The sequence below is a fragment of the Carettochelys insculpta genome, chromosome 2, assembly GCF_033958435.1.
Source record: "Carettochelys insculpta isolate YL-2023 chromosome 2, ASM3395843v1, whole genome shotgun sequence".
NCBI classification, from domain to species: domain Eukaryota; kingdom Metazoa; phylum Chordata; order Testudines; family Carettochelyidae; genus Carettochelys; species Carettochelys insculpta.
In genome coordinates this window covers 92,298,425-92,318,467 of record NC_134138.1, presented here as the reverse complement: position 1 = coordinate 92,318,467, position 20,043 = coordinate 92,298,425, and the positions used below count along the sequence as shown (strand labels likewise).

The window sequence follows — 20,043 nt, the reverse complement described above, 5'->3', positions numbered from 1 at the left end:
GACGCACACAGGTATACACAGCATCTGCCATGTGTGCCTAAACAAAATTAGCCTGTCACAGTTTACTAATGAAGCGCTGCAATACATATTCAGCACCTCATTAGCATGTGGGCTTGAAGTTCTTGTACAGGGCTGTCAGCCTGGAGTATGGTGTACTGGCTGGTGTTGTACCAGGAAGTCAAGAATTTAGATATGCCTATATCTTTGGTCTCATTTCCTTCTTCCTATACTCTTTTGAGCCTCTCTTCTTACTGTCTTTCCTGTCACACATTTTAATTCTTCTTCCAATACGGCAGAAAAATGGACAGGGTAGAACTGACCATTCATATTCCTCCTTGTCCCATTTCTTCCACAGGTTTTCAGTAGTAAGTCATCAAGGTTCAAAAAACAAATAAAAACACTCTTCACTGAACCTCTCACCTCCATATAATGTATATTACATATATAATATTTTTGTTTGGAACATATTCTCTCCCCCTAATTTAGACTGAACTGCTTGAAGCTGGTACATTTTCCTTGGTATTAAGCTGGTATATTTGGTACTAGGAGAAGCACATTTTCAATTTGTAGTAATAATGCTAAAGCATTTTTCTCAGAGCAACACAATAAATTGAAGTCTCAATTACTGAATTATTAGTCCTTTGAGTTATCATATATGGCAGAACCACCACATGTGGCAAAGCCTTATAATAAGCTGCTACTAAGTTTCACTTTATTAACTTTTAGATCCCAGGCAAAGTGTGGGCATGTAACATACATATACAGGGAACTGATATCGGTATACTACATAAAACTGACAAAGTTAGTGTAGGAAAGATGTTCATTTAAAAAAATGTTACTTTACCTTTCTGTTCCTAATGTATCCACTGTATATTGCCTCTTTGTTTTTCTCCTTCTTTTCAAAATCTTCTTTAGAAAGGAAAAGCTCATGAACATCATGAGAATCTGCAGGCTTGCTTATCATCTGTTCAGTATTAAAAAAAAAAATTAAAAATCACAGGAGAACACCAAAATAAGTTAATAACACAGATCAGTAACGTGGTAACAGAAGAATTACCCCACTGTGCAAATGCTAATAATCAAAATACATAGATCATTCTACTTACTCTGGCAGATTGCCCAATGAAGAACACGGCTTGTTTGCCTCCAACACCAAAATATGAGATGTCACTATTTAAGCTGCGAGGCACTGGTGGAGGGCGTACATATCCTGAATGATCACTAAAAGCAAAAACTACCTTTAATATTTGTTTCAAAACAAACATCACAGAACTGGTAATGGATAAACATTTATTTTTACTGAAGACCTCTTCAAATCCTCATTGTCCCTCCCTCAAGTCTTGCATTCAAAAATTTCTTATTCCAGTACCTAGATCATTGTTAAGAGCATAAATGCAACATTGTAAGTGATATCCAAGTTGTAGTTTTATAAATGTCTACAAAGAAAACAAAAGTTGATTAAACTGAAATAATGTAGATCCCAATGTACTCTAACATGGTTATCTAGGAAAATTGATTGTAGGTCTTCTTCCTCCAGATGAGCCATGTTCATGATTTTTCTGTTCTTCCTGAGGCAGAGTAAGTCTGTCTTTTTTTTTCCCTCTGTTGTAACTTGTATTTGAATTATTGTTAGTCTTATTACTGTTTTGTTTGTATTCATAGGAACCATGCAAACTACACAAGGAAAATTACTTGGTTTAGTCAGTTTCTTTCCGTATTGAGTTTTTATAAAAATGTGAGGCATAATCTTATATTTCTCATAATTGCCAGGTCTATGTTAAAAATATTTGACATACCAGGCGATAGCCATTACAGAGAAACCTAATATGAAGCAACAGTAAAAGAAGGCATTCTAATTCTAGCACTGTTTACTCTTTGCTAAGAGCAGCGTCTTTCACTAATGCATTTTGCTATAGTGAAACACTGACTAGGAAGTTGATTTCTCTTCATGAAACTGCCCCTTTTTCCATTACAGATTTTTGGACCAGGAAATTAAAAAAGGATTCTAGGCATCCTTTGAATATGATGCAAGTTTGGCAAGCCAGACAATTGATTGGTCAAATAATATCAACACCCACCTCCCCCCCACCAAACACTATTTAACAGTCATGCTACCATTTTTTTTTTGAAAGTTAAAATAACTCAGGTAAGTAACTTGTTTTTTTGTAATTCAGCCTAAGCTACTGGACATCATGAAATCTTACTTGTTTTTGTTACTGTTGTTACTCTTTCAATACATTAATACTTTAAAATATTTGACCAATTATTTTTGACTGATAAAATACCTAAGAGCCCTGCACAGATATAAATTTATACCCGTGGATGCACATATATGCAGAAATTCAGGGCTCTCTTCTGGAAGCTAGAGTACCAAAAGCAAGAGAGAGTACAGCAGCCAGCCCCAGCTGCCACCACTCTACATTGGCAGCTCCTTTTGAGCATCTGTAGCATCCACCACCACCACCACCACCACCACAAGTGCCACCCTCCATTCCTTCTATGCAGCTGTCTGCATCTCCCATTCAGAGGTTGCAGGTAGAGCGGGGAATGGTACACATACAGATGCAGACTCCTGAGATGGTCAGCTCCACATAATGATCCCTTCCACTATTGCAGCTCCCAGCTCAGGGCTCTAAAATGTCCAACTCAAATATGGTGTGACAGAGTGCCAGTGCCACTGGTACTTAAACCTGACTCAAAGGATAAGGAACTTAATGGAAAAATTGATCTAATTTCACAAATTCCCATACTATAAATAAGTAAGTTGATCTGTATTTCAAATTGAAAAATCCTAAGTGGAAGCAAAATGTGAATTTGTATCATAATATTTCGTAGACACAATATAATCTCTTTTGGTTGAAGGTACCTATCCACAATTGGGTGATTCTGTGTATAAATTAGGTATGTTTCTGGACTCCCCACTGATACTAGATCCCAATAAAGCATCCTCCACAGATAATACTTTCTACCACCTCCATCTGGTTGGCAAAAACCAAGCAGCCGTATATCACCCTAAAAGACTAACATTAGGTAATGAGATATCCTGGGTAAGACCCGCTTCTTCAGCATTTCATATTAGAGTAGATAATCTGTCACACCATCTGCTCCAACCAGAACATCTGACTAAATGGGTCTTATCCATGAAAGCTCATTACTTAATAAATAAATTTGTTAATCTTTGTTTTTGTGAAACTACAGACTGACATGGCTACCTCTCTGAGATCACCTAATTGTTTACGTTACTCTGTCCAGCCCTAGTAAAATAACCTCAGTTTTTCCACACGTTCATAACCGCTCAGCTAGGTAAGAGTAATGCAATATACCCAGACATGAAACTTGATGTTAGTACTTGTCTATTTTTAAAAATGCTTTGTCAAGATTTTCACAACTTGTCAGTTTCCCAGCTGCAATTAAACAACAATGTATAAAGCCTTCTAACCTTTCAAAGTCACCTTGTCTTGTAAACTTGGATAATCTATAGACAGCCCAGTTGTTAAGCTGCTTGGAAGTCATCCCACTTCCATTATCAATCACAGCAACTGCTGGTTTTCCTTGAGAGTCGTCAAATAACTGGTTGGAAAGAAAAAAAAAGGAAAAACCCAATAAACACATGAAATTTTAAATTTGAAACAAGAAAGGTAATCCATTTGTATCTTACCAGTTTTATCTGTATGCTCCGAATACCAGTATTTCGAGAAGTAGCTGACAAAGAATTGTCTATCAACTCAGCAAAGGCAAATGCTAAGGAAAGAGAAAAAACTGTTAGTAATTCTTGATCCCCAAAAGTAGCAGTTGGAAATACCTGAATCGTTATTTCCTAGGCACAACCTTCCAGGTACATGTACAATATAGGTAAGCATGCACTGAGAATGAAAAATACTTGTTCCACTGTCATCTGTTTTATAGATCCTTCATGGGTGTTTATTAATGGTGTGCTATGCATGCTCAAGTCCCCTACCAGGTAAATTGCCATTAATCACACTTTGGAACACAACTGAATTAAAGTGATCCCCCCAACATAGGAAGCATACTCTGGATCAATCATCACAATAAGGAATTAATTTTGGGGGCATCAAGTGTTTTAACACACAGCTCTTCACCTACACAATTTCACAGGACACTCTGTGTTCACTAGAAGAGGTATTGTGCACAAGTGGCAAAACTCAAAGAAAAAATAAGTTAAATTTAGCTAAAACACAGAAAATGAATAAAACTGCAGAGAGATGAAAAAAATAAGTGACTGGAGAGTACTATAGCAGACTTGAGAAATGCAAAGCAACACACACTGGAAAGAGTAATCAGAACTTCTCAGATAAGTTTGCTAGGTTCTAAATTGTAAGAACTCAGGAAAAAAACATGCCATCATTGCCCAGTGACTACCTTTGCTCAATGTGCAGCAATGATTAGAAAAGCAAATAAAATATTAGGTTACATAAAGGAAGTGATGAAGAAAATTATAATGCTTGATTTAGAACAATCTGGAATAAGATATTACTTTCTGGTAATTACAACTCTTAAGAAGATAGGAAAAAGGGGAAGGGTCAGCTATAAGCAACAAGTGGTAAGGAACAAAACAAACAAAACAAAAACCCTTCATAACAAAGAGAGTTTGAAAAAACCAGAATCATTGTCCTTTAAGGAAATCTATAAAGCTGGATAAGATAATGGCATACAAAATAATGAATAGTTTACAGAGAGCAGATCGGATACTGCTATGCATCCTAATACAAGAACAGTGGATATTCAATTAAGTTGAAAGGCAGCACATTTAAAACTGGTAAAAGGAAATACTTTTCCCACAGAACATACAATTAATCTGTGAAAGTCATTGCCACAGCATTCCACAGACTGGGAAAAGGGATATATAACTAACCTATTCAATAGAAAGAACTGGACAGGCATTTCAATGTCCTCCAGGCACAGAAGAGTAAAAATTAAAATCAACAGTCTTTGAAAGGTTTACAAACTCTTATTGCTTTAGGAAATCAACAAATCTGAAATGGGGATTAGGAAGTAACTTACTTGTGGGTGGGTTTTTCCAAAACTACCTACTGATTGGTTCTAAATAGGATTCCTGCACCTTTCGGAGGCCATTGTTGGAGATAGGAACTACTTATCTAAACCAATAACTCTATTCATATGCTCCTAAGCACTCCAACCGCCACAATAAAAGTCACCAACAGACTAAACCAAAATCCCCTGAAGGAAATAGGAATATGGTAATCCAAAAGATTGTGAGCAACTGCAGTTTGCTGCTGGTGAAAAGAAAGGGACAGTTGTGAACCACATATTATGAAAATACAGAATTCCATGCATGAAGGGGTGTGCATATAGTTTTACAACTGTGATTCTTTTTAGGCCATTCTCAGCCCAGAAGAACATGCACACTAAATTAATAAATAAATAAGTAAAAGCAAAAGTCTAGTAATTTTTGGTACACAAGTTTATATTTTAGAACACAGCAATGATCAGAACTGACTAATGTACATGTGGCACCTTTTTTAAAAGAGTGCATCAGCTTACTTTATTAACAAAGATAAATAAATAAATCAAAAATAGAAACTAGTTATTTATTTATTTACTTAATTCCGTCAGCCCCAAAGGGCCAAAATACAAGTAAGGACAGTCAGCAGGCTTGGATTCAAACTCATCCTTCAATAACTAAACTAAAAATACAGAATCTACTACAAGTACAAGAACTGGGGGGGAAAAAGGGGGGCTGGGCTTTCAAATCTCAGGTTGAGTTTGAAAGATTCTCAAAGTATTTTTGTTTATAAAATAAACAAACTTCTTCTGCACGTAACTAAGAAGCAGCAAACAGAACCACATGATGCTGGAGTCACTTTTTAAACCAGTTTAAAAGATTAACTTAAATTGGAAAACAACAAGCTTACATGCACCAGTAGAAGTGACGAAAGATAAAATAAGTGAAATTATTCATGAGAAAAGCATTTCTTGCCTTTGAGGCCATTATAAAGGAAATAAATATTAATAATATAATCTAAATAACTGTTTTTCCATGTAAGAACATCTGAATACTTACGCAAAGGATTTTGTCCTTCACTAGCATAATATTCATACATGCCACTTTTGATAAGTGTGTCATAATGTGGTAGGAAGTCAATTCTCTCTTTTGTTGCTGAAAGTAGCATCTGATCAACTGACTGCAGCAAATACAAAGTTACCCCTTCTTGGACAATTTCACCTGCAATGGAATTAAGATCTTAAATACAAAGGAAAAATCCCTCCAGATAGTGAGGAACTCCTGCCCAAAAATCTGGAAAATAACTTTAACATCTGATGAGCCTCATTTTACTAGCTATGAATCTGCCAAGGAGGAACTAATTTAAATCAAAACCTTTGTATATCCCTAAACTTATTAAAGTCAGTATTGCCTACTGAAGTACTACATACAACCTTTGCAACTTCAAAGTTTAGACTTTTATTAGTGGAATGAAAAGCAATGCCATAACGTACGGTGGAGAAAGCATTCTGTCATAGCCAAAATAACTGAGATTTTCTTTTCTTTTTTGCAGCTAAGTTTATCTTTTGGTGAAATTGAAGAAAAACAAAAAAGTTTGGCCAAAAGCAAGACACCCACATAATTGGAAAATTAAGAAAACAAAAGCATGCAGTGATACTGGAAATACTTTTTTCAACTTTACCCATACTGTTCCTCTTCTGCTAACGTTATAATAAACCCACTACAAGACAACAGTGTAAGGTCACCATAAGTTTAAGATAGAGCTATGTAACAGTTACAAATGTTGTGTGTCACCAGCACGGTTTTTTTTTGGTTTTTTTGGCGCCACTACCGGCAGGCTCACTGTACTGGCACCTCGGTAGCCCCATCTGCGAAATGCCCAGCTGGGTGGTGGGGGATCCCGCCAGTCCAGTGGCTTGGAGCCAGGTGGGGCATGGAGCCCAGCTGGCAGCCCCAGCCCCAACCCCAGGGATGAGTAGCCCCATACCAGGTAGACAACTGGAGTGCTCCTCTCTCTCTGTTTCTTTTAAAACCAAAAAACGTACTGTGTGCCACTATCCAAGCATACTTAAACACACTTTTTGCTCTAATTATGGACAGAAATTAAACTTCACGAAAGATACGATGTCATTTTGTAGACATGATTCACTTATATGATAAATAACGTCATTAGTTCTTCAATATCTCAATGTTTCCTGGACAATTTGGCATCAGTTAGAATTGCAAACTGAAAATATTAACCCTAACGATATATTTGACCAACATGACAAGTTGTATTAAGCACATGAAAGTAACGGATCTGATAAGAAATATTAGTTTCCATCAGCAAAGCAACAGTTAGAGGGAAAATATCTCTTAACAATTTTGCATGGCTTTATTGTTGAGAGATATTCTCTCTCTCTCTCTCTGACACACACACACACACACACACACACACACAGAGAGAGAGAGAGAGAGAGAGAGAGAGAGAGAGAGAGAATACCATACAGTAAACCCAAGAGTTGTGCATGTCTTGCCTTAACATGACTGTTGCCCCCGACAACAGAGGTTTCCCCACTCTTCTGAGGGGCGACAGCCGCTCCTGTCGGGCAACAGCTGAGAATCAGGCTCTCAGCTGACAACTGACAGGAGTAGGAAAACTGAGGAGGGCACCAGTCCTGGTCTGTTTCCTGGCTGTACAAGGTCCCTGGCTCGAGCTAGGAAACTGACCAGGTTTGGTGCCCTCATCAGTTTCCTGGCTCCCTGGATTTGCACAGGAAATTTGACTTACACGGGTTATGAGAATGCAACCCCTGCATAAGTCGGAGGTCTACTGTATTTGTCCCAGGAATTCAAACAACATTCTTATGGTTGAGACATGAGTATGCAATGGACAGCAGCTATACAGCATGATGTATGGTAAATAATATATCAATCACACTTACTGAAGTTATCCTCTGTCACCTCTTTTCTATTGGTTGTTGTGATAACAAAGTTATCTTCAGAAGAAATGCCAAGGGCCTACAAAATTGTAAAAAAGACAGTTATAAAAAAATCAGCTATTACATAAAGAGAAGATTAAAAAAAATAAAGAGAAAGAAAAATTAAAGAGTGGTCTTCTTTCCATTCGTTTTGTCATCAATGAACAATGATCAAATATGTAATGTTTTGCTCATGATACGACATTAAGAATCAACACAATGCAATACAATTACAAATATTCTTTTTCACTTGCTGTTATATCTTTACAGAATGTTCTGGCATGAGAAATTCCCCTTACGTGATTTAAGCACCACCAATTAGCTGCACAAGACGTTGTAAAAGGAATCCCTGTCTTGTAGGCAACCATCTTAGAACATGGTACATGAATCACGAGTGACCTTAAAACTACACAGCTACAAATATTAATAATCATGAAACAACCCATGCCTAATGTTTGACTATAATAACCACATAAAAGGAATTATAAATCAGTTACAATGGCATTTCTTTTACTTCTCCTAAAACAGCATCTAAGTTCAGTGGCAGTTTTTGTCTCACATTATAGTACATATAAAAATAATTTTAATTTTTTGTTTTAACACTTTAATCTTGACTACTGTAGTCTTGTCCCATTTGACTTTTCTTCTTTCCAGTAAAACATTTTTGGTAATATCACAGGCCTATCATACCTCTGACAACCTTCACTGCCTCTGAACCATATTAATATCTGCTATAGATTTTTTTTCAAAACTTTTAAGCATTGGTTTGAGCAAATATGTACTTTTCTTAGTCATGGTAATTTCTGTATTTTCTATACCTCTAATGTACACACAAACATCTTATCTGCCACTTATACATTTGCTACCTGAAATAATAAATATCTTAATTTAACTACTTATTACGCTGTCAAATGTTTCCCACCACTTTGAGGGGAGCCTGTAATCTAAATAGGTATTAGCATAGAAGTTTACCAAAAATAGATTAAACATGTACTAGTTTATTATATGGACTCTGTATTTACATTGCCGAACTTTTCTATTAGAATAGATCCTTTCCCTGAAATGATGCTCCAAACACAAGCAGAGCTTAGAAATTTGGAAGAGTATAGACAAATACATTCTCTTTGTCCCATGAAATATCTTTCAAGTGTGATAGTTGCAAACTATTAAATATCACCATTTCCTCTGTTTGCACTTGTGAGGAAAACATTGCCATCATGCGAAAGTAACAAGTATTCTAAAGGGCCAGATCCATGCCATTGGCAAAGCAGAAGCAGCTGCAGAGCATTTGGCTGATGCCAAAAATGCTGAAACATTATAACAGACAGAAGACACTGATCTAGTAAAGATACTTCAGTCAGTACCAAGTAGCAGCTACCTTTAATGATGTTAACAATAAAACAGAAAGAGTATTTCAACTACTATATTACAACATCAGTAGTAATGAGGACAGGTTACTCACCTGGTGCAGTAGCTGGAGTTCTTTGAGTTGTCTCTCTGTGGGTGCTTCACCTGTGCTCTAGGTGCGATCCTGGCACCTTTTATTGGAGATTTGTCCAGCACTCTGGTTTGGACTGTGCGCACACAGTGCCGTTGCTGCATGCTGTGGTAGTTCAAACTACACGTGCACAGCTCATGTCCTCCAGTTCCTTCTTTACCATGGAGTCCAAAGTCTTTGAAGCATAGGAGAGGAGGGAAGGTGGTGGAGCACCCACAGGGACATTCATCTCAAAGAACTCCAGTTACATTATCATCACCACCCACCATGGGCTCAGCGCATACTGGTATCTGATGCCTCCCTCACTATTTCCTTCCATTTTTCCGAATCCAGAGCAGAGTGGCTTAGTTTCTGTAGACTAGCTCTGCACCAAATCTACTATACCATCTACCCTTTCTCTGTGGGTTCTTCCTCTCCTTTTCGAGCCATCTATTATGCCGAATACCAAGGTCTTAACTTTTTGTTCATTGTTCACTCCCAGTTACATTACCAGATGAATAAATGTCCCTTTTTCAAATCATGTCCCTACATGTGCTCCACCTTTGGTGATCAATGAATAATAACCCTTGGTTGGTAGGGGCTTTGGAGCATGAGAAACTTGCGGAAAGTACTTTGCTACCCACTTGGATGTATACTCTTGAGCCCCATGTAAGGACATAATGGTTGATGAGCATATGATGGGATGCCCATATGGCAGCCTTATAAATTTCTAGTAAAGGGACCGTGTGCAGGAAGGCAGCGGAAGCTGACATAGCTCTGGTGGAATGAGCTAATAAAGGGCAAGGTGGTTACATTCCCTTGCATTTGTATGATAGCTTTTTACAATTAATAATCCACCTGAATTTCTTTCTGTCTATGTAGTATTTTAGGGCTCTTGTAACTTCCAACGTGCATGGATGCCTCAAAGGCATTGGCATGGGGGTTAGGGAAGAATAATGATAGGTGTATGGGATCGTTGATATGGAAGAAGATTTCAGAAGAAATTTTGGGGCTGTGCATAGAGTGACCTATCTTTAAAGAGTATGACGAAGGGAGGTTCCGACATGAAAGGTGCTATGTCTCCTAAGCGATGGGCAGATGTGATTGCCATGAGGAAGGCAACCTTCATGGAAAGGTGGATCAAAGACCAAGAGGCAAGGGGTTTGAACGGCATCATCATCAATGTACGGAGGATGAAGTCCAGATCCCATGAGCCAAACAGTCTAATTCGGCATATGTGAGCCATCAAGGAGCCATAATATGAGTTCGAGACTTGGTAGGTCCGGTGTAGGCAATGACCTTCTTCTACAGTAACTGGGTTATGAAGAATTGGAAGTTGAATTGGGGTGCACATTGACAAGTGCGTGATGAAACAGTACCAGGATTGTCTCAGCCAAACGGGTGTGATGACAATTATCCTCACTCCGTCAGTGCGAATTTTCTGTATCACTCTGAAAAGGAGTGGAATAAGAGGGAAGTGTAGCAAAGTCTATTTGCTTACCTGGTGCTGAATGCATTTCCTTGTGATTCCCCAACCCAGTGCTGACCTCAAAAAAAAAAAAGGGGTGGGCACACTGTGTTGTGGTCCACTGCAAAGAGTTCTATCATGGATTTTCCTGGTAAGTGATTTTGCATTTGTGGCATTCAGGAAAGCGCACACTCAGGTCTTGTGCCATGGTGTTTTGTGCTCCAGCTATGTGGGTTGCCAAGATTTGTATTTTGTGGCATACGCAGAAGTTCCATAACTTTATTGCCTCCAAGCATAGTGAGAGAGACCTGGCTCCCCCTTGCCTGTTTATATAGAACATGCATGCTATGCTGGCCATCAGCCATATGTGCTAGCCTTTTATAAGGGGCAGAAAAAGTCTGCAAGCATTGCAGACTGCCAGAAGCTCCAATAGGTTGATAAGAAGGGTATCCTCCTGCAGGGACCATCGACTTTATACTGATAGTCAAGATGTGCTCCCCAACCCATGTAGGAGGCATCTGTGGTGAGGATTTATGATGGGTTCTGCAACATAAATAGGACACTCGAGCAAATATTGGATGTGTCCACCAGCACAGTGTTTTCCTGCACTTAGTATATTGATCCCCATTGTTCTAGAGCACGGGTTCCCAAAGTGGGGGGCAGGAAGAAATTCTGGGGGGCCATGAGGTGACTCAGTGCCCCTTCTTCATCCTCCCACCCCAAGAAAGAGCCCACTCACAGCAACAGACAACTGATTAACTACCAACTGAGTCCTTTCTTCAGCACAGAGGGACGCTGTGAGCAGCCTCTGCCATTTTACATGGGCAAGCCTACAGACACTATAAAAAGGAGATGGCTGCGAAGACCCACATGGAGTGCCCTCCTGCAAATGTGAGTGAGGGTTGAGGGAAGGGAGAGAGGAGGATGGGGGGAGCTGGGGGTGTCTGGAGGGGGGGGAAGGAGATGGGGTAAGGGGGGGGCTGGCAGTACCTGGCTTGGGGAAAGGAGAGGGGCTTGGGCAGCTGATACCATGGCTCATGGGATGGCTGCAGCTGGTGGGCGGCTCATATGTGGGGGTACTCTGGCTCAGGCAGCTTGCATGGGGGACATTCTGGCAGCTGGCCTGTAGCTCACAGGGCTCCGGTGGCTGGCCAGGGCTCCAGCCGGTGAGCCCACAGCTTGCAGGGTTCTGGCAGCGGGCCTGCAGCTCATGGAGCTCCGGCGGCTCAGGTGGCGGGCCCACAGCTGGCCGGGAGTGGGGCAGCAGGCCCACAGCTGATGAGACTTGGACAGATGGCTGGAGCTCTGGCTGGTGGGCCTGCAGCTTGCGGGGCTCCAGCGGCTGGTTAGGACTGGGAGCGGTGTCACTGCAGCAGGCTGGGACTCAAGCGGCTGACTGGGGCTCCGGCGGGCCTGTGGCTGGCCAGGGCTCCAGCAGCTCAGGTGGTGGATCCACAGCTAGCCGGGGCTCTAGTGACTCAGGTGGGGAGCCCATGGCTGTTTGGGCTTGGGAGGCTGGCTGTGTCTCTGGCTGGCAGGCCTATGGCTTGCAGGGCTCCCGCAGCTCAGGTTGCGGGCCCATGGCTTGGGCCGGCACACCCACGGCTGGCAGGGCTTCAGCAGCTTGGGCAGCAGGCCCAGGGCTCTGGCAGCTTGGGCCAGCAGGCTAGCAACTCAGGCTAGAGGCTCATGCAGTTGGCCCTGGCAGTGGACAGTTCAAGTGAGCAGCTAGCCAGGGATTAGGCGGCTTGGGCCAGAGGGTCGGATGGCTGGCCCCGGCAGTGTGCGTCTCTGGCAGCTCAGGCGGGTGGCTGGACCTCGTATTGCAGGGCTCTCGCAGCTTGGGCAGCTAGTCCACAGGTCTGGTGGCTGGCCCTTGCAGTCCAAGGGGAGGGGCTCAAGCAGATGGCCCTGGCACCGTGGGGCTCTGGTGGCTTGGGCAGCAGGCTCGCGGAGCTCAAGGGTAAGGCTTGGGCAGGGGGCTCCCAGGGCTCGCTTCAGCAGTGCATGGCTCAGGCAGCTCAGGTAGGTGGCTTGGGTGTTTGACTAGGGCTCAGGCCAAAGGCTCATGGGACTTGGGTGGCTGGCCCCAGCAGTGCAAGACTGCAGCGGCTCCTGGCCTGCGGCTTGGGTTTCTGGTCCTTGCAACGCAGGGCTCGGGTGGCTTGGCAGGCAGCTCAGGGGGCTGGCCTGTTCTCTGGTGGCAGTCCCCAGCAGTACAAGGGGAGGGGCTCAGGCAGGAGACTCATGAAGCTCAAGTGGCTAGCCCTGGCAGTGTGGGACTCAGGAAGGAGGCTCGCAGAGCTTGTGGTGCTTGAGCAAATGGCCTTGGCAGTGCAGGGCTCAGGCAACTGTGGTGGCTGGCTAGTTGGGCCTGCACCAGGCACCCACAAGGTGAGGGCTGTGCCATTAGCCAGACTGGTCCATAGTTGGCCTATGGGCTGAGGATGGCACAGTATCTGGAACCCTGGCCAGGGCTGCAGCTGATCTGCTGCACCTGCAGCTCTGAGGCCATGCCAGCAGCCCAGTTGGGGTGGAACTGGTGCCCATGGGGCCAGGGCCATGACCAGCATGGGGCTGGAACCAGCTTTTGCAGCCCATGACTGGGGTCCAGCAGGGGTCAAGGTCTGGCAGGATGGGTCCCAAGGTTGGTGTGACACTAAGGTCCATGTGGTTGGCACACAGCTCGAGGGGGCACAGCTCCAATGAGTAACTTGCAGTTTGTGGGTTTGGAGGGTAGTGCACCTGCTTGGGAGGCTGGGGAGCCTGGCTGCAGGGGGTGGTGCTTGGCTAGGGGGCAGGTGTGATGGTGATCCCTAGGGGAAGAGAGAGGGTGGTGGCTGGGGTCTTGGGGCTTACCCTGACAATTAAAAAGGGATCTTGGGTGTAATCAATTACACCACCAACTAATCTTGGGTGTAAAAAAGTTTTGGTTTTTGTTGCCTTCTGATGTTTAGGGGTACTGGTTCGGTGGGCTGGGAGCCCAAAGAACGATGTAGAAGGCAACGTTATTTTCAAACTTTCTAGCAGTCTCACAGGAGTGAGTGGGACTATTCTATCATGGGAGTAGGTATTCAGTCTTGTGTGGTTACTGGTAGTTGGGTATATATAAAGGCAACACACATCCATATGTAATAATAGTAAATAAACATTCAAGTTACTTATAAAAGTAACTTGCATCCGCTAAATTTATTCCGACTCAGGAAAATTATTTTTATAGTTTTTTTAATATATTACATCGGCAATTAAGAAAAGGAAGTACGATGACGACTACATTAAGTATGGTTTCACTGTCTTAGAAAAAAACAGGATTGATCATCCTCAATGTGTAGTAATGCCACACAGTTCTCAGCAATGATGCCTTGAGACCTAGTCATCTTGTGCAACACGTGATGAAGAACCACAGTGCTCTGACAGACAAACCAAAAGAATTTTTAGCTGCTAAACTTCAAAATTTGAAACGCGTGAAGCTGGACACTTCTGGAACTTTTCATCAAACGTCAGCCAAAGCGGTAGCAACATCTTATAAACTGTTATTGCTCATCGCTATGTGCGCTTTTTTAGCTTTAATCAAAAAAACTCTTGTGAAGCCTTGTTTCTTGAAAGCAGCTAATATTGTGCTTGGTGTTGAAAGCAAGAGAAAACTGTTGCATCGATGACCTGGCTCAAGATCTTAAACTTCAAGTTGTGGAGGCAGTGTTGGCTTCTACATTTTTTTGCAATTCAGTGCAATGATACCACAGATGTAGCACAATGCTGGCAACTGATTGATTGTGTGATTCATTAACAATGGAACTGTAAAAGATGAACTGCTTTTTTCAAAGGAATTGATGACCACATCAAAGGCTTCTGATGTTATGAAAATGATTTGACTTTTTTGAACAAAAAAGACTTTCATGGGGAAAACTGGTTGGTGTACGCACAGACAGTGCTCCAGAGGTGCTTGGCTCTTGCTCTGGATTTGTGACATTAGTGAAAGAAAAAAAATCCAGCCACAACCACAACTCACTGCATCATTTACAGACAACCACTGGCTGCTAAAACCCTTGCAGGGTACCTCTGTGACTGACTGAATTTGGCCATCAAAGTTGTCAATTTTGCGAAGAACAGTGCTTTAAATATGAGAGCTTTTGCTGCTCTTTGCACCGATTTGGGAGTGGATCATAAAACTCTTTTGTTTCACATAGAGGTACGATGGCTTTCCAAACGCAACATCCTCTTGAGATTATTCCAACAATGATGAAGTGGAAATTTTCCCAAAGCAACAGAAAATGGAAGAGATATATCATGCATTTACGGACCAAATATTTAAACTTTCACTGGCATACCTCGTGGACATTTTTGAATCTTCAGCAACCTCAATTTGAAGCTGTAAGGAAACAACGCTGCAAACATTATGTGCACCTTGATGCCTTTAAAGAGTTTACAGAAAAAATCCAGCTTTGGAAACGAACACAAGCTCAGGCACCTAACTTTTCGTCTTTTCCAACATTTTCATTACTCGCTGAAAATGACGGCTTCCACGAAATTTGTAAAGAGGATGTGAAGAACAAAGGCGTGTTTCATCTGCACTGCTTTGCTGATGAATTCATCCGCTATTTTCCAGACAACTTTTCTGGCAACCCCATTCGTAAATTAGTATGCAGCCCATTCAACATTGATGTCAATACATTGCCAGAAGTACTGCAAGAAGAAGCACTCGAAATTAAATATGATTCAAGCGCAAAAGACAATTTTGAAAACACAACCTTGGAAGAATTTTGGCTAAAATATTTTCCAATGTACTCGAAAGTTGGGGAAGAAGTGCTATGTATTATTCTTCCATTTTTGTCAACGTATCTCTGTGAAAAAAGCTTCTCAAGTTTAGCCACCTTAGAACGAAAAAAAGAAATTGACTGGATGTTGAAAATGATTTGCGTTGTGCACTTTCATCTTTCAAACCCAGGATTTCCCAACTTGTGAAGAAAATGAAGCATCCTTCACATTAAATTCACTTTACTTCTGCTGTTTCTGATGTTAACTTACATTTTTGTTACATTTTTGGGCCAAGTAAAACTATTTGTGCTTATTTTTATTTTTAAATAACAGTTTTTAATCAATTGCTTGTGTTTATTTTAAATTGAATTTTTTTTAAAAGGGAGAGGGGTGATGGTAAAGAAGAGGCGGGGGGGCGTGATGGCAAAAAGTTTGGGAACCACTGTTCTGTAGTGTCTGTGATGTTTGAATACTGTTCTGAATCAAGCATAGAGGCACTGCATGTACACATGAGCATGTCTCACCATGAAGTGGCAGCTACCATGTGCCCTAGGAGTTGCAGACACTTGCACACTGCAATCTGAGGAGATTTGCAGATGGTAGCTATTAAGGACCATAAGTTTTGGAACCTGTCCTCTAGCAGCATGGTTTTATGATATCATTTAGGTAGGCTCCTATGAACTGAATTATTTGAGTGGGTTGAAACATTGATTTTTCCCGGTTTACGATGAGGCCCAGTTGATTGAAAAAGTCTATGTTTTTTCGAGTAGCTAGCATAGCTTCTTGACATGAACGCACTGACTAAGCAGTCGTCTAGAAAGGGGAAGATAATGATACTCATTTGTGAAAATGAGCTTCGACTGCTGCAAGGATTTTGGAAAAAACCCATGGGGCTGTATACAGGTCAAAAGGTAAAACTCTATACTGGTAATGGTGCGTGTCAAGTGTAAATCTGAGAAATATTTGATATGCCAGATGTATGGCCACATGGAGTTATGCGTCTGATAGGTCAAGGGCTGAAAAACAGTTCCCAAACTGCAGTTATAAGGTAACCATGAGGAATCACTGAGTTTTTATATAAATTTGTTGAGCCTGTGCAGGTCAAGAATTGGACACCACCTCCCACTCTTCTTTGTAGTATTGGTGGGAAAAAAAAAAGGCAGAAGTAGAATCCTTTTGTCTTGTATTGTATGGGGATTGTTTCCACAGTAGCGATATCCAACAGATGGTGCACCTCTAAGCATAGAAGTACCTCTTGAGAGGGGTCCCTGGAAAGGGACAGGTAGGGGTAAATGGCAGGGGAGGGTGAGACAGAAGGGCAAAAATATAGCCCTCACTGAATGACACCTAAAAAACATTTGTCTGATGTAAGGGACTGTCACTTCCTGAGGAAGGGTTGTAAGTGATTTGCAAAGATGGGATAAATGAACACCATTGTAATCATAAGGTGGTTTGCTAGACCCTCGTCCATCCACGCAAATTTCCTTATTGGGTGGTGGTGGATGTGGCACCGTGCCCCTGAAGCACTGCTATCTCTGCCTTTTGTCTGGGTTGGTTAGAGTTGTCATAGCTTCTGTGGGTACACGAAAGGTACTGGAGCTGTTGGGAAGGATGATAGCGGTATTGCCTCCTACTCACTGGGGTGTGAATTCTTAGAGAACGCAGACTATTTCTAAAATCTTTTATAGTGGGCAGAACTTTGTTTCAGCTGTCAACTATTCTTTCCCATTTAAAGATGCCCTATACTGTGGACTGCATCTCTCTGGGCAATGTCATGGAGAAAAACCAAAATGCACTATGCATTATTACAGCCATAGCCATGGAGCACACTGCAGCATCAGCAGTGTTAAGTGCTTCTTGCAGTGCGGATGATAGTCTGCCACAACTGCTTTAAATTGTTGTCTTAACCTCCAAAATATCATCCACAAAATTAAGGAACTTGGTGTAGTTTCTGTAATTTATTTGGCTAGGACCACCGAGTAATTGGAAACCAGAACTGGAGAGTTGAAAAATACACTTTCCTGAAAAAAAGGTCAAGCCTTTTACTGCCCTTATCCATTGGGACTGACCAGAAGTGTTACCGTCTGCCCTTTCGATTACCTGCATTAACCTCCAAGGAGTCTGAGACTCTGGTGGTGGACGCAAAAACAGAAATCGAGCCTTTTGGTGATACATAATACGTCCTATCTGCTCTTTTACAGGTTTGGTGGTGTGGTAGCAGGTGTTTACCATATTGTTTTTGCAGGATCAAGGATGGCCAGGTTGACGGGAGGATGCAATTCTGGCTGATGTTGTAGTTTCTAAAGTGTCAGTAAGCGCATGTTGAGGTTCAGAAACCTGTTCAAGAGCTAGTTTGATCTCTGCTGCAACACTGTTAGAGTGCCCTGGAAGTGATATATCATCAGCAACCATTGCAGGTGGTGGCATTACCATCTCATCTGGTAATAAAAACAAATTAGTCAGGGGTGACACATGGGGAGGGGGTACTTCATTATTTCCAGTTCAGAATACATGGCTTATTGAGTACATTCCTCTGCTATTTGTGGAAGCGAGTCTGGATGATGTGTCAGAGGACTATCTTCTCTTCTGGGATTAGTATAATGTGCCCTATAGGATCCCCATGAGCTCTGGTACAGCCACTGTGGTGGGTAGGGCAGGAAAGGTGGTAGCCAGGGGCGTTCATACCAGTGTGTCAAGGTGTGATGTGGGACCCACGATGACACTGGGGACACTGGAGAGCAGAGTGGAGGCAGAGAGGTGTGATAAGGGGGAAAAAACTGCATGTATTCCAGTGTCCAGAAATCTTTCCAAAGCAGAATGTTGAAATTTGACCTTTGGACCTCTACGTACACTCTGAGTGGCAGTGATATTTTTAAAGTCCCCAAAAGTTCTATGTACAACAGCTTTGTTAATAAATAAAGATGCAGAGCTTTACTGTTTAGGTGGTGGTTGGCAGAATTAACTGATCTTTTATTAATCCACAGGCAGCATGGCTTTGAGCAAGTTCTCAACTGCATGGGGGAAGACTACTGGGGCTGGGCTCCTGTCTCACATGCCAATAAAAATCATCTCATGTACCACTCTTGGTATCTGTGCTGGGATTTGTATGACTTCATCATTGCTTGAAAAGTGCAGATGGCGTTAATTGAAGCACTGACTGATATGGAGACAGGTCATTGCTGAACAAAGGGGACTGATGTGAGAGGACACAGCCAGGCTGCTGTACATGTGAAGACATCAGCCTGATGGCGAAGGCAGTACCATCTCTGGAGTTGTTAACTGCATCAGCACCAAAGCCGTTGCTGGTAAAGAGTTAGCTGTCAGTTCCGAAAGGATGCCACAGGGCATCATGATGGTCAGCCCTGTCAGCACTATCGTGGCATGTGGTGCCACAGGTGCCACTGTCTTGGGCAGCACAGTCAGTCTTAACCAACTTCAGCTATTTCACACCTTTGGTGTCAGTGCTGGTATGATGTGTACCAGACCTGTGCCAGAGATGCCTGGGGTATCCTATGCGATATACAAGAGGCCATGTGTACCAATTAAGAGGCTCTAAAAGGCCATCATCTCTGCCATTGTAATCTCCTTGAGTCACCAAAGAACTTCTTTTTGGTGGACAAATTTGCAATTGGAGACCAGGAGAAAGACAATGTTGGTGTTGGCTGTATGCCCAGGCCTGAGGGACTTTGCCATTAAAATGAGTTTCAACCTCAAGCCTCTGTCCCTACACGACCAACACCTTGAGACTGACAAACAATTTGTGCTTTGCATGAAGCATATAGTGAAAAAAGGCATCAAGGCTTGAATGGAAGACATCATCGAGAGATAGCATAAGACTGCCATGGTTCTGAAACAGCAGAGCTGGTCAGAGCCATAGAGGCAGAAAAGTGGCTACTGCAAGGGCTATTAGCATGCCAAACCAAAGACAGCAAGACCATGCGTGGGCAATCAGAATAACCTTCCCACTGTCCTGCTTGAGCTACATAAGAATCTATGAGTCCACTACATGGGCAGGAAGGTGTACATCAGAGCCCCTGACCATAAGAGAAACACCTTTGACAGAAAGCCACTCTCCATCCCCCAGATCAAACAGAACACCTGGGGTGCTCCCCACAACAGAAAGACAGCCTCCAAATGAAGCAACCATCATAGCAGGACAGAAAGATCCTGCTGAGGTAATCTGTTAATAAATTCCTGGTGCCAGACAGATGCACAGCTACCAGATGAATGGCATGGCACACACAAAGTCCCAAACACAGAATCTCCTGGCAAAAGCCAACGACCTGGCTTCACCTTGCCTACTGATGCAAAACATTGAGGTGTCATTGAGAGTCAGAATATAAACCAGCATGTTCTGAGCTCCCTGACACTGATATGGAGGGACAGCTGTCTTGCAATC

The 20,043-nt window shown here is 42.3% G+C and overlaps 1 protein-coding gene across 2 annotated transcripts in view; it reads right to left on the bottom strand.

The window, feature by feature from the left end:
- The window catches only part of SMCHD1 (structural maintenance of chromosomes flexible hinge domain containing 1), a 207,175-nt gene that overhangs the window by 174,524 nt on the left and 12,608 nt on the right, over positions 1-20,043 (bottom strand). For both annotated transcript variants that reach the window (XM_074987361.1, XM_074987362.1), the window contains exons 2-7: positions 7,909-7,984; positions 6,044-6,205; positions 3,659-3,741; positions 3,440-3,570; positions 1,107-1,221; positions 845-964 (exon numbers count right to left, since the gene is read on the bottom strand). In XM_074987361.1, the coding sequence (XP_074843462.1) occupies positions 845-964; positions 1,107-1,221; positions 3,440-3,570; positions 3,659-3,741; positions 6,044-6,205; positions 7,909-7,984 (687 nt within the window). The remainder of the gene's footprint in view (positions 1-844; positions 965-1,106; positions 1,222-3,439; positions 3,571-3,658; positions 3,742-6,043; positions 6,206-7,908; positions 7,985-20,043) is intronic.